Below are 14,279 nucleotides of genomic sequence, written 5' to 3' on the forward strand. Positions count from 1 at the left end.
GAGATGGCACGGGTAGGGGAGAGTGACCAGTTATGGCCATGGAGCTGATCCTGGGGAGCTGCAGAGACTGGAGGTGAGACAGTAAGGCCAGGAAGAAGGAACAGACGATGGAGGACTAAACAGAGGCTACATGCTGCACATCATCTCTGTGAGGCTGTTTAGGGGGAAAGTTCACCCCTCTCCCGGGGGGCAAGCATGCAGCCTGTGAAGTGCTTACATCCTACCCTGAGGGCCTTGTACTCGGCCGACCCTCAGCCTGGGCTCAAGACGTACGTAGCAGCTTTAAGGCTCCTGCCCCTTGGTTCCCTACATGAGCCCTCGCTCCCGGGCAACCCTTATTGGTCCCAGCAGGAGTTCAGCTCACTCTTGGGGTCTTTCCAGAGCCCTACTTACAGTGACCTCGTCTCTAGCTCCTGGCGGCGCTTCCCAAGACCCACCACAGGTCACTGGTTGGAAGCAGCCCGCCAGGGCCTTGGTTCACATCCGGCTTGTAGGATCAGCCTGCCCTAAACGGGGGGCTGAAGAAAAAGGTCAGCAACTGCCTAAGGCTGAATTACTGGAGCTCACTAGCAATCCCTGGAGAAACACCCCCACCCCTCCTTAGGCCAGTTTCCTGCTCGTAAGCTCCACTTCTACATGGGGACCTGGGAGCACATTCTGGGAGTGTGTCTGATGAGTACTGACTGAATGTAAAAAAAAAACAGGCAGACGGACAGGGTGCGTTCCAGCACCGGCCTAAACGGGACGATCATGATGTCTAGCCCTTGTTCTGGCTCCACTGTCCAGGGATGAACTGCACTGGAGCTGAAAGAATAATTGATAGTTTGGGTCTGTCAACCCAAAACAATCGCCCCCTTCCCCCATTTTTTTAGTATAGTTTTCCATGTTATTTTCCCCTTTCTGTTTTTTAAAAAACAAACCGAGCTACATTTCTAAACGAAACGTGTTTCTGAAAGGAAAAGTCAACATTATCATTTCGAAAATATCGATGTGAATGTTTCAACATTAAAAGTCATTTTTTGCGGCCAAAACTATTCACGCATTCGACCCAAAATTCTGAATAGTTTTGGTCAGGCCAAAACTGCATTTTTTTTTAACCAAATAAACTATTTGTCCCAAAAATTTCACCCAGTTCTAAAACTTTTCCCATGTGAACTAAAATTGGATTATCATAGTTTTTCTGCTAGCAAACTTGCTGAATACATCAACAGCAGCAAGGTACCTACCCAAATGACCCTGGTTTGCAGTGTCCATCTGCCAAGCTGATGTCCCACAGGGCTGTATTTTCATAAGATCCACTAGCATCCTGCATTACAGCCAGCATAATGCACCCTTAAAATACAACCTTAATCAACGGGGTAATCCTCTGAAAATTCCATTAGGTCGAGCTCCTTTGGTATTGTCATAAACAGAGTGTTAAGGGTTAATGTCTCTTATACCTGTAAAGGGTTACAAGCAGGAAACGGGACACCTGACCAGAAGACCAATCAGAAGACAAGATACTTTTAAATTCGGGTGGAGGGAAGTTTGGGTGTGACTTCTTTGTTCTTTGTTCTTCTGTCGGAGGGTCTGAGAGAGACCAGACATTACTACAGGCTCACTAAGTTTCTTTTCAAATAGAAGGTAAAAACCAGGCGGTTTAGGCTTTTTAATTGTTTTACTCTATTTGCAATTGTGGATCTGGCTGGTTAACTTTTATATGTGTAGTTGCTGGGAATATTTTGATTTCTATTGGTACTGGGGGGAAAGTCTCTCTCTGGTATCTGTAAGCTATAGGACCCTGTATATTTACATCTTGAAGTTACAGAGATAATTCTTTACTTTTTCTTTCTTTTATTAAAAGATTTCTTTTTAGAGAACCTGATTGATTTTTTTCTTGTTTCCCTTGTTTTATCCCAGGGGATTGGGATAACTCACCAGGACTGGTGGGGGAGACGGGAGGAGAGAGAGAGAGAGAGAGAATCTCTCTCTGTTTTCCTTGAATCTGTTTGCCTCTTTGTGAGAGGGAAGGGAGATGCTTCTCTGTATGGTGATTTAAGAAGTTGGATCAGTATCTCTCAGAATAGCCCAGGGAGGGAAATTCTGGGAGGGGGAGAGGTGGGGGAATGGCTTATATCTCCTTGTTTTAAGAACTCAAGGGATCTGGGTTCTTGGGGTCCCCAGGGAAGGTTTTGGGGGGACCAGAGGGTATCAGGCCCTGGAAAATTCCTGATTGGTGGCAGCATATCAGACCTAAGCTGGTAATTAAGCTTAGGGAAACTCATGCTAGTACCCATATTTTGGACGCTAAGGTCCAGAACTGGGAAGGAATGCTATGATAGGTATCCAATGACCTGGGTTGTTCTGCCCAGGACCGGCTCTGCAGTTTTCGCCGCCCCAAGCAGTGCACCGAATTGCCGCTGCAGGCCGCGGGGGCAGTCTATGTGCCCTTAGGGCGGCAGGCGTGTTTCTGTGGCGGCGGCAATTCGGTGGCAGCTTCCGTTTAGCTGAAGCCGCTGCGGACAGCTAAATATAGAAGCTGCTGCCGAATTGCCGCCACCGCGGAAACGCATGTGCCGCCCTAAGGGCACACGGACTGCCCCCGCCGTCCGCGGCGGCAATTCGGCATGCTGCTGGGGGCAAAAACACACGGACTGCCGCCCCTTGAAGATTGCTGCCCCAAGCACCAGCTTGGAACACTGGTGCCTGGAGCCGGCCCTGGTTCTGCCAACTCCTGCACCAGTGTCCCAATATAACTTCCTATCATTTCAAGCAGGACTGACACTCTCCTTTCTAATTTCAAAACAAAACAAAAACAGAGATGAAGCCCCAGTTTGGCCTAACCCCACTCAGCAGCAGAGTTTTCATTATTGTCATGGGCCTGACAGAACAGCACAGAGCCCTTCTGAACAGTCGAGAATGACAATGTGTATTTACATATCACAGTGCCGAGCACTATATGGCTGCTTATGTCATAACATTATGGTCTCCAGCTGGCAGCCAGGAGGCCTTCCCAGCACTATTCCAGTTTTACACTGAAATCAATGGAGCTACTCTAGGGTAAGGCAGGAGTAGTGCCGCAGAGAATCAGCATCACCAAAGCAGGCTGGAGCTCTGCCCTTCCTCTTCCACTGCAGATTGTCAGGATCCCAGTCAGGATCTTGGCGCATCAAAGATTTTTCAGGGGTCTACTCCATACCCCATGGATGGGACAATTAAATACTTAAATTCCTTGTGAACACTCGGAGGACAAGCCTACCCCCATGCTGTTCTCCTGGCCTATCACATCAGCTAACAGCACAGATGGGAGTTCCTTGCAAGAGGAAGGGGGCAGTTTCCTTATCTTCCTTGCCTGCCTCTGAAGATTTTGGGATACTAACACAGGACATTCCAGGAACATCCTCTAGGATGAAGAGGCTCGGCCCTGCGAAAGACAGCAAGGGAGACAGTTTTGCTGACCATCTGTGGTTAGTGCTGCTTATTTTGCAAACAGGAGCTTTTGGAGTCGACTGAAGTATTTCTTTACTGGCAAGGAATCAGAAGAGCCTCCAGTCACATTCTAAAGCCATGGTCAAGTTTCCCTCGCTGCATCACAGAACAGGCTGTGTGAGTCAGGGTGAGCTACTGCACCCCAAAACCATTGGCCGTTGGTTTTGTTATCAATACAGTTGCTGACATGGCAGACTGAGTTTAAGGGGGCCTCAAATATGTACCTTAGAGGCTTTGGTCTTGTGCCTGAGGTGGTGGGTATGAATGCACCACAAAACACGTCCTGATTGTGCCTTTCTGGTATTGCAATCTCTCTCTCTAGTCTAACTTCCAGGTCAGGAACCTCCAGTTAAAAACATCGTTTTGTTTCACTTAATATAGCATCAGGTACAGGAATGGTCTAGTGCAAAATGGCAGAAGCAACTAAGAGTGACAAAAAATAGCAAATGCATCTTTTTCAGTTATATTAAAGGACATATTAGTGATTACATTTTCCATGTGCCCATTTCTTTGACTGCTAGCATTCTCCTTCTTTTTCTGCTTCCTCCATCTACTCAGGGTATAGTTTAAAGCAAGCATTCAAAAATCATAAGTCGGGGCCCTCAAAGTCATGAGATCGACTTTAAAAATAATACATTTTGGGAGTGGGAGTGGAGATTATTTGTTTTCTGGTGTCTGAGAGTTAAAGAGTCACGTTTGTCCATAACCATAAGTCTAAATCTTACTTTTGCTTTTTAAATGAAAATTGCAGTTTTCATTTAATAACATGACTCCAGGAGCTGGGGCTGTAAGAAAAATACTGTGAGAGTTGTGCTAAAATATGATCCTAGCTATGATTCACATTGCTTGGCACATGCTTATATACTGATTTCAATGTGAGATGAGGGTGCTCAGCAGTTCTGAAAAACGAGCCTCCAGGCTTTTAAAAATTTGGCAACCACAATGGAAACATCCAAAATTAGAAGCCACTTTTGAAAATGCAGTGTACAGCAGAAAAAACATGAATAGGGGAAACAAATTCTTAACGTTTTCCGTAACTAAATTAGATGTTATTTGCAGCTGTACTGTAAAGGTGCAAATACCTGCAATCATGGTATAAAAACTTCAAAAGACTTTGGGACCAAATTGTCAAAACCGAGCCTCTCTGTGTGCATGCGCAACTATGCCTGCACAACCGCTTGCATGCACAATTTTTGGCACACTGCTGCTAAACTAAGAACACCGACACATACCAGCTCCAAGCCAAACACAAATGGGTTCTGAGCCAGTGGGACCGTGCAAAAATGTCTACATGCCCCCAAAAGTGAAACCATCCCCCCTCCAGAGGGCCAGGACATTGAAGCGTTTCTTTGAGGGCTTAATTGCAACTGAAGTGATGCACAGAGTGAATTTAACCCAAAGGCAGGTTGAAAAGATGTCCCTCGGCAATATCCAGAATAGGCCAGTAGAAACAGTAAGCAGTAAAATGAAGATTCAGGCTTAGATGCAGAGGGTTTAATTAGAGGAGGGAAAAAACACTGCTAGTAAATGCTCCATCTGAAGGGGAAACAAAAACAGCTTGTGGAGAACAATTTACATCTACAAAAAACCACCAACAGAAAAATCAAACAAAAAACAACCCAAGAATACACTCTGCAAACTCACATGCTGCACTGCCAGAGAATTCAAAGATTTCGGCTCAGAATTTGGTTCTAATTTAGAAGCTAGATCTGTGGAAGGGGTTCTTTTTCTTTTTTTGGAACAACTATTACAAGTTAGATGAAAGGCTACCCGGCTACCTACAAAACTTTCCCTCAGGATAAGCTGACTCTCCAGTTTTATGCTGTATGCCCCAAATACCCTGGGGCAAAGAGGCATCTAGAAAATAAGGCTGTTTAGTATTTTATTTCTAGTTCCTTAAAGTCATACCAGCTGTTCTGCTCAGCTTTGACAGCCATGAATCTATCGTTCTGCTGATCCATAGCAATGTGTGTGGAATATGTGGCTTTTAGTCTATGGCACAATTATAACCCTTACAGAATATAAAATAACTGCTGAAAGCTAAGCTCTCTGCCTTATAAAGCCACATATCTGACTCCCCCGTAAGGAAACCTCTTTGCTCCAGTACAGCTCCCATAGCTCCAATATAACAGAATGATGCATTTTAGTGGTCAGAGCAACCAGGAGCCAGCTGGTGCTACAGTGGGAACCAGAGCCCATTAAACCAGGTTAGTTCACAGCCATGTATTTGCTGCTGTTTATGCCATTCAGCCCCACACTTTACAAACAGCCTCGCAAAACTGTCATGAAGACCCACCCATGCAGATGGAAACCCTGCCTGCCCATCCCCTGCCAGGACGATTGAGCATAATGAAAAGAGAAATGAATGCTGTGCACTTGCCCATCAAAAACAATTACGAGCCCTGATTAAGTGGGTTAATAGAATTTTGCATGGTTGCTTTGAAATCATCTTAGTTCTGGAGTAAGGTTTGCAGGTCCCCTTTCAAAACCTTTACCAAAGTTCTGTTAAGAGTTTTCCACTTATTAGAAATTCTGTTTGTTGGTTACATATTTTTCTTTGCCTCCTGGATTCTGAGACTGTAAGGTGCACACAGGTAATAGTTTCAAGATTTTCTATGCAACCATGAGGGCTAGAAACTTTACTTTATTGTAAGTGAAAGCTGAGCTTCTCACATAATCACATGACTCCAGGAGCTGGGACTTTAAGACCAACACCCAATATTGCAAGACTCACACTAAAACATCAAGAATTGGCAACCCTGCAACTTCACTGTTCTCCCTTGTCAGGAGGGACAGTCCTTTCTGAAAAATATCTGTTACTTTTCCTCTTTGTCCCTCCAAAACACTCTGCCAGTTCAAAATATTCCAATGCAGCAAGAACAGCGTGCCCCCCGCTTTTCCATGTAGTTCCCCAAGAAAAGAAGCAGGCCAGTGGGGGGCCTGACATGTTTGGAATGGTTGGTGACAGTTCATCCTCTCTATATTTTTAAAAACTTTTAAAGACTTTAACTTTCTTTTAAAAAACATTAAATCCTTGCTCATACATTTCCAGCACTGGCAGAGATGCAAATTGCTCCTTCGTCAAGGATGAAGAAGAGGGAGCAACTGGAAGCCTAGGCCAGAGGAACAGAAAATATATCGCTTATTTCCCCAACATCTGGACTCACAGCTACCCATCTGCACCACCTGCCAGTTCCACTGCACAGCTGCAGGGAAGCCAGCTGTGGTTAGTGTGGCGGGATTATGTATTGTATTGGCATGCCGTGCGCAGCTCAACGCCGCTGGTGTTAAACCCAGATTGTTTATAGTCATGTACAAGGGAGGCTGCTATAAGAAGCCTGCCTGATCCAGGTTGTGGCCATTCTCACAGCTGTGAAGAGAAATGCAGTGTACATCTTCTAAAATAAGTTGAGAGACAGGGTCAAACCCTGTACCTTTAAGGCACATGGTATTCTGTGCAGATTCTCTAGGTATCCAAAGCCCCTCATGGTCAAGACCAAAGCCACAGCATGAAAACCATGCTCTCCTTGAAACGGATCCCAGAACAGACAGGCTGGGCACAGGGCTTTGGAACGACTGTAAGCCAGAGAGCCCCAGCAAAGCTATTACTGCAGAGGCAACTTCTCCCTGGATCTGCACAAAGCTTAACTTCACACCTGTGAAATTAACCTTGTTAGGAGCTAACACCCCACAGAACTCTCCCACCAGCGGGAATAATTAAAAGTTTTCGCTCCGTCACATTCATTTAAACCAGGAAGTGGAGGAATTAAAGATGGAGGGTGTTTTTATTTTATTTTAAAGACACTGACAAGAGCTGATACAGCAAAAACCAAAAAAGCCTTTAGACAGATTTAGTTCACTCTACTTAGCTCTGAGTAACACCACTCGGAGAGCAATCATATGTCCATAATTATTTATTTTCTACCTCGCTGCAGCTACAAGCACTTATGAGCACTCAGACAATTGGGCTGCCCGTCGGAGCGCCTCTGACGCCTTGTTTTGGGGTGGGATGGATGCTGACCTGTGGAATGGAACGTCTCATTCTTTACCCCAAGGATGCCTTTCATCTCACTTTAAGAAGAGTTCTCAAACTTTTTCAGATCACCCAGTTGGCTGAACTTTCTAACAGCCTTTCCTGGAAAGAGACGGGGACATCAGCGAATGCACCGCTCCTTTCTGCCAGCCGGGGGAGGAGAGTTTCAGGCTCTTCTGTGGACTGGCACAAACTATCCATGTGACAAATCTCATTACAAATAAATAGATAATAATAAAAAGAGTTCCATGCCACCAGGACCAAGAATTCATAAAAACGAGAGTTCTGTATCCAGATTGCCTAGAGGCACGGTCCTGGCCATCTGAATGAGCTGCACTGCGGGGATGACAGAGACTTCCCTTATGTTGATGGATGACGGAGGCCATCTGAGTCACGCAGTGCTGGTGAAAGGTCACTTAATGGGGAGGAAGAGCTTCCTGACTGGGTCTTGCACAGCCAGGGCATTCGGCCCAAGACGGTAAGCTGCAGAAAAGTAACTCAAACTTATGGCAGGTTTATAGGTCCCTGGATAGAAAATAAGCTTTCACCGGAATGACAACCTTTAGCAAACAAATCCCACTGGCCTCACACATTCACAGACCCAGCTTTCGGTGCTGTGTGCATGTGACAAATGAGACCCAAGGCATGATAGACTAGATAGACAGCATTCAGGAGGTCTGCTTCTCTATCTCTCAACTGCCCCTCATTTCAAGCCACATCATTCACTTCCGTCCCCAATTTCCCTACGTTCTATACAGATCTAGGGACCCCGCGCTTTACTGGAGAAAAGCATTTACATCAGCAATAGAGATGAAACTGAGGCAGCAGAAAGTGTCATGCTACCCAACCAAATCCTCTAGCATTTTCCAGGTCTGCATGTAAAATGTGCGTCCCTCAGTCTGGATCTTTGCATCACACGCAGGCTTTGGCAGGCTGAGAGGTATGTCCCCTTCCCTTTGCTTTGGAAGATGGCGGTTCCAAGACCTGCTGTGTGCCCTGTCTCCTCCACCCCCTTAGTTCTGAGAAAAGAAAACCCAATTTCTTACCCAGCTTGGGGGGCTCAGGGGTCGGATTTACCCTCAACTCTGTCCTGCTGCCTTCTTTGCTTGCGCTAGTTTTGCTGGACCCTGCAGCTCTCCTTCCACCTCTGAAGGAATACGGATCCGCCATCTCTAGAACGAGCAGAAGACACGTGTTAAAAACACACAAACCCTCTGCCTCAGAGAAAGCACACGCTACAAGCAAGAATGGCACCTAGGGTGGAAGAAACATTAAACAGGACTAAATGTGTTCTCATTCAAAAAAAGACGCAGGGTATATTTGCAAATATTTGTTTTATGGTTGAGTGATACTATAGACATGGTTGAGCAGCGGCTTTCATTATAAACCCGTTTCCTCTACACATACAAGAGCAAAGATTTTATTAGAAATGACGGGCTGGATTCCTATGCAGAAACAACGAACAAAAGGCTTTTTCTTCTTTGCTTATTTCTCTTTCATTAGAAGACAACAAAAGGAAAAAAAAGTGAATTTTAATGAACAGATCCCGTGATAAATTTCCAATTTTCGTTATGAATGGCAAACTTGTCTAAACTGAGGATTGTTAATGTTATCTAGATCCCCCGGATTAATAATTCAGTTTGGCTTCTCTATAAATAATGAACATCAGAAATGATCATGAGAAGCCCGATCTCGCTTCCGTGGAAGCCGACAGCAAAACTCCATCAACTTCGATGGCGGCAGGAAGAGTCCTTGGAATTGCTGGTTGCTACAATTCCAGCCCGAGTGGGAGTATTTTCAAACAGGCTGTAAAAACATCACAATAAAATGAACAGAGGGAGGGAGGGAGGGGTTTAAACAAGTGGCACAAACACACGGTGTAGACTTCTATCCACTAGGCCACCCATGCAGCAGAGACGACGGGGTCCTCCGGAAGTCATTAGCTGCAGACGTCCTTATTGCTTTAATAGCTTGGAAGCCTCTTAGGGTATGTAATGAATCCGCTAGTGTTGAGTAACTGGTGATTTTAGGGCAGCATGGGGCAGGTGTATCTAAAGGCTGGACTGGAGAGGCAAGCAGCGTCTCTATAATTCGCTGCATTGTGGAGACAAAGTAGATGAGAGTCAATTGAAGTATAATTCTTTCCCATTAGCCCAGCCTCTGTTGTAAAGGATGATTAAACAGACTATGCCAAATCCATCCTTGGTGTCATTCCACTGAAATCAATGGGGCTGAACGAGGGATGAATTTGGCTCATCGGTTTACATTAGCAGTTTGTTCCTCTAATGCACAAGTCAATTTCCAATTGGGATCTAAGTGAGAAGACCAGATTAATCTCCAGGAGGACCCAAGGGCTTTCCCCACGCCTCTTTTACTCAGGTGAAAAAGGTTGCATGGTTGGTCCTCAGTTCAAATAAACGGGCTGTGCAGGGCTGAAATGGCAATTCCGTAACACACGGACATGGCCAAATGCTGTAACTCAGGGGCTCTCAGCCTTTCCAGACGACTGTCCTCCTTTCAGGAGCCTGATTTGTCTTGCATACCCCCAAGTTTCACTTCATTTCAAAGCTCCTTGCTTACAAAATCAGACATAAAAATAGAAAAGTGTCACAGCACATGAGTACTGAACAATTGCTGCCTTTCTCTTTTTTTTACCATATAATTATAAATAAATCGACTGGAATATAAATATCGTACTTACATTTCAGTGTGTCGTATATAGAGCAGTATAAACAAGTCATTGTCTGTACGAAATTTTAGTTCATACTGACTTCACCAGTGCTTTTTGTAAAACTAGGCAAATATCTAGATCTACCCCCCGGGAGACCTCTGCAAAACAGTCCCATGCACAGAGCCCAACCTGCCTGGCTCTGTGGCCAACTCACCCCTGCTGTGTTGTCACGGGAAAATTATTTAACTTCTCAATTTCCCAAGCTACAAGACAAGGATGCTAATATTTACCCACTGTCGGGGGGGGAGGGGGACAGGGGGAGGATTGATTAGCTGATGTTTGTAGAGTTCTCTGATGAGGTTAGGTACTGTTATTAGAAGGGGTGTATGTGTGCGTGTGTGTGTTCGTTCTGATGTGGCTAGGCACTGTTGTTAGAAGGTGTGTGTGTGTTTTTGAAAGTGGGAGAAGAAATAGTCCAGGTCTGGGAACCTCTTCCAAAAGCTACTGTGCCTCTAACAGGGATCTTCACATGAGCACAGCTCCTTCAGTGCATATAAGTTAATGACTGCACATCAACAACTGCTTTTCTCTCTCAGGAGGGTATTTTGATGTCCCACAGAGCTGAAGCGCATGAATCACAAGGGCTTTGCAATTTTTAAGACAGATATAATGTTATCCCACTACACATACACCTGGACACAGACACTCTCAGGCTAGCCCATAAGAGCCAGGCTGCCAAGCAATTAACAGATACTGCGGCAAGGCACAAAGCACACGACCGGACACTGTGATTCTGTGCCAGCAGCTAGTGGGCAAATATTTAGTCCTCTCGATGGACGTCACACTCCAAATGTTTCCTGGTTTGTGTTGTTTATTGTAGGGCTGTTGTTTGTATTTACTATTTACTTACGCTCAGGTGTTTGTTTTGCTCTTGGGTTTATTTGGGCAAGCTGCCCCTTTGTACTTATTGGGCCCAACTCTACCCTCAGTTACACATGTCTACACCAGGAGTCCACTGAAGTCACTGGAGTGATACCAGAATCAGACCCACTGTGCACATCGCAGTTTTGTAAATAACAACACCTAGCTCTTATCAGCAGTAGATCTCAAAGCTCTTTACAAAGGAGGCACCATTAGCCCCATTTTACAGATTGGGGAAACTGAGGCACAGAGAGGTGCTGTGATTTACCTAAGGTCACCCAGCAGACCAGTTGCAGAGCCAGGGCGAGAATTCACATTGCTCCTGAATCTCAGTCCAGTGTTCTATCCACTAGGCCGCACTCTTGCCTAGAGACCTTTAACTACAAGCACCTAAAAATTCAGACGTGATTTTGCAGTTATTTATACTCTGCAAGTATGCATTGCTGTTAAATTAAACATCTTTATAGCCCTGCAAATGCAGATGGTCCTTTACAGAACACATGCTCCCTGCCTTCCAGAGCTTACAGGCCAAACAGGCCAAGCCAAAGATGGGGCGCATGTTCAGGAGAAGATGGGATGCTTAGTGATCCCCAAACACCACAGCACCAATGTGTCTTGTCCCCTGGCTCGTGGCACACACACCTGTCTCCCACCTCCATCTCGAAACACTCAATACCCCTCTACGCCTAGCTGCTGCCTGCTCTGGTCCCCAACAAGCCTGTAGAAGCTGGGGCACCCGTGAGGAGTGGGACATTTGTGGGAAGTTGCCACATTCCCCCTTATTCTGCAGCAGCAGGGCTCCCATCAGAGCCTTGCTCCTAAGGTCTCTTTCTGAATGGCTCCCTTCTGGTGGGAGGGAGAGGTTCAGAGCAGGGAGGGGGAGGTCACAAAGGCTCAGCGTTACCTGATGTGGGGAAACCCCATGGATCTGAAGGGGGCCAGATGCCAAGGACAGCAGCCCCCTCCCTGAGCACATCCCCACACAGCCTCGGAGCTCCACACACCAGGAGCTTCCACAGAGCTGTGGGAGGGAAAGGGAGGGAGGCTGCTGGGGCTCCCTCTGACAAAGCATCCCCACGTAGCAGCGATGCTCAGTTTCCCATCCTCTGCAGGATTCCTCTCCGAGCAGGACATGGCCTTGAGTTAGGACCAAATCCCATGTCTCGATCAGCACTCAACTCCCAAAAAGATGCTGCTTCCCTTCCTTGGCCCCGACAACCCTGCGGCTTCACTGAGCTGAACAGCCATGGACAGCTCTTTCATCCTAGGGTGTTCCTGGAGCCCTGGATGCAACCGCCTGGTCTGAGGCCTGCAGGAGGTCAGACTAGATGACCATAACAGTCCCCCTTACCCTTAAGATCTATGAATCTACGACTGTGCATATGTTGAAGGTGCAACCAATTATGCTCATTCAGTCCAGCGGTACAACTAAAGAACTGCAAAATCAGCTCTGGTTTGTTCTCCAGTTAATATGGAGATATACCTATCTCACAGAGCTGGAAGGAACCTTGAAAGGTCATCAAGTCCCCACAGCAGGACCAAGTACCCTCCCTGACAGATTTTTGCCCCAGATCCCAAAATGGCCCCCTCAAGGACTGCACTCACAACTCTGGGCTTAGCAGGGCAAGGCTCAAACCACTGAGCTATCCCTCCCCACCCACAATTAAACAGATCAGATGTTTCACCACAGAACCTCCTACAAAATTCCTTTTTTTGCATCAGTTTGCCTTAACTAGGTTAACAAGAATCTACACAACACTGGCCCTAATTAGACACCAACAGACACACAGCTCAGCAAACCCAACTGGCCCATCTGAGCTGCCACAACTCCCCTGCAGTTACGCGAAAAGAATTTTCATTGGACTGCTCATCATGTGCTAAGGCCTCAACCCAAGTCCTGGCAAAGGTCTAGGGACTAGAATCATTTGGAATTCAGCTTCTGTACAGGCACCTGCCCTGGGCCTCGTGGTGAGAGCATGAGACTGGTATTCAAGAGGTCTATTCCCAGCTCTGCTACTGGCCTGCTGGGTGACCCTGGGCAAGTCACTTTCCCTCAGTGTGTGTCTGTTTCTCCAGAGATGACAATGATAATGACCTTCTTTATCCAGGGCTTGGAGATCTACCGGTGAAATGTGCTACAGAAGAGCTAGGGATTATTATCATCATATTGTGCCATGTGCATTATACCAGGCAAACATTCCCGCAGTGCTGCACAATGTACCAGATACAGGGTGACATTCTACTGCAGTGTCACTGGAAGGCAGGAGACGTTTCAGGCGTTCCGCCTCCAAAGACACTGGGCTGCAGCATCAACTGCAAAGCAACCTGCTCCTGCAAGCTCTCCATGCATGGAATTGCCGTTGAAGTCTAGGCAAGGACTACCAGGTACAGAGAGGTCGTGCAGGGTCACACAGAATTTTAAGAGGAGGAGAGGTGACCTGGTGTGGGTCAGGCCAGCGCATGTGGTTTGTTCTGGGAGATGGGGTAACATGCCGAGACTCTCCAACGTGTGGCGTTTGGTGATGAAAGCTTGGTTGTGAGCACAGACACCAGAGTTAATCAGTCTCTAGATCAAAGGAGGAATTATAGCCTGGACTCTGCATTCTCTGGCATTTGGAGCAGAACAGAGGGAATCATTAAGTCAGCTCATTTAGCCTCTCTCTGTTTGAGGTGTATTTCTTAATTGTTATAATTTGTAGCCCAGCAGTGGCTGGAAGCCCTCACCAACATCAGGGCCTTATGGTGCTCGGTGCTGTTCACACAGCCTGAGGCAGTCCTCGCTCCAGAGATCTTACAGTCCAAGCAGACAGGACTGACAAACGGTGGGAGAAAGGAAGCATTGTTACCTTCATTTTACAGAGGAGAAACTGAGGAATAGGGAATGACTGTGGCAGATCTGGGAATTTACCAGAGATCCCAAGTCAAGGGCCTTACCCAAAGAGCATCCTTGTCTGTGAGCAGCTTGATATTCTGAAATGTATTGGTTATTAGAGATAATTATTCACAGAGATTTAATAAATAATTGATCCACAAAGTATGCCCGGTGACTTCCTGCATGCAATGCATCCGATATTCTACTTCCGAGCCATGTTGATTAGCTTTGATTGGGCCCATGGATCACATGGTATTGGTCCCGTGCCTTGACTGGATGAGCATAACAGCTAGAATCCCATTTTTAAGGCAAAT

At 46.3% G+C, this 14,279-nt stretch overlaps 1 protein-coding gene across 5 annotated transcripts in view; it reads right to left on the reverse strand.

Moving 5' to 3' along the window:
- ZNF512B (zinc finger protein 512B) overlaps positions 1-14,279 on the reverse strand; it is a 67,451-nt gene that overhangs the window by 47,561 nt on the left and 5,611 nt on the right. For all 5 annotated transcript variants that reach the window (XM_030533030.1, XM_030533032.1, XM_030533029.1 and 2 more), the window contains exon 2: positions 8,548-8,673. In XM_030533030.1, the coding sequence (XP_030388890.1) occupies positions 8,548-8,673 (126 nt within the window). The remainder of the gene's footprint in view (positions 1-8,547; positions 8,674-14,279) is intronic.

The sequence above is a fragment of the Gopherus evgoodei genome, chromosome 14 (assembly GCF_007399415.2).
Source record: "Gopherus evgoodei ecotype Sinaloan lineage chromosome 14, rGopEvg1_v1.p, whole genome shotgun sequence".
Classification (NCBI taxonomy): Eukaryota; Metazoa; Chordata; order Testudines; family Testudinidae; genus Gopherus; species Gopherus evgoodei.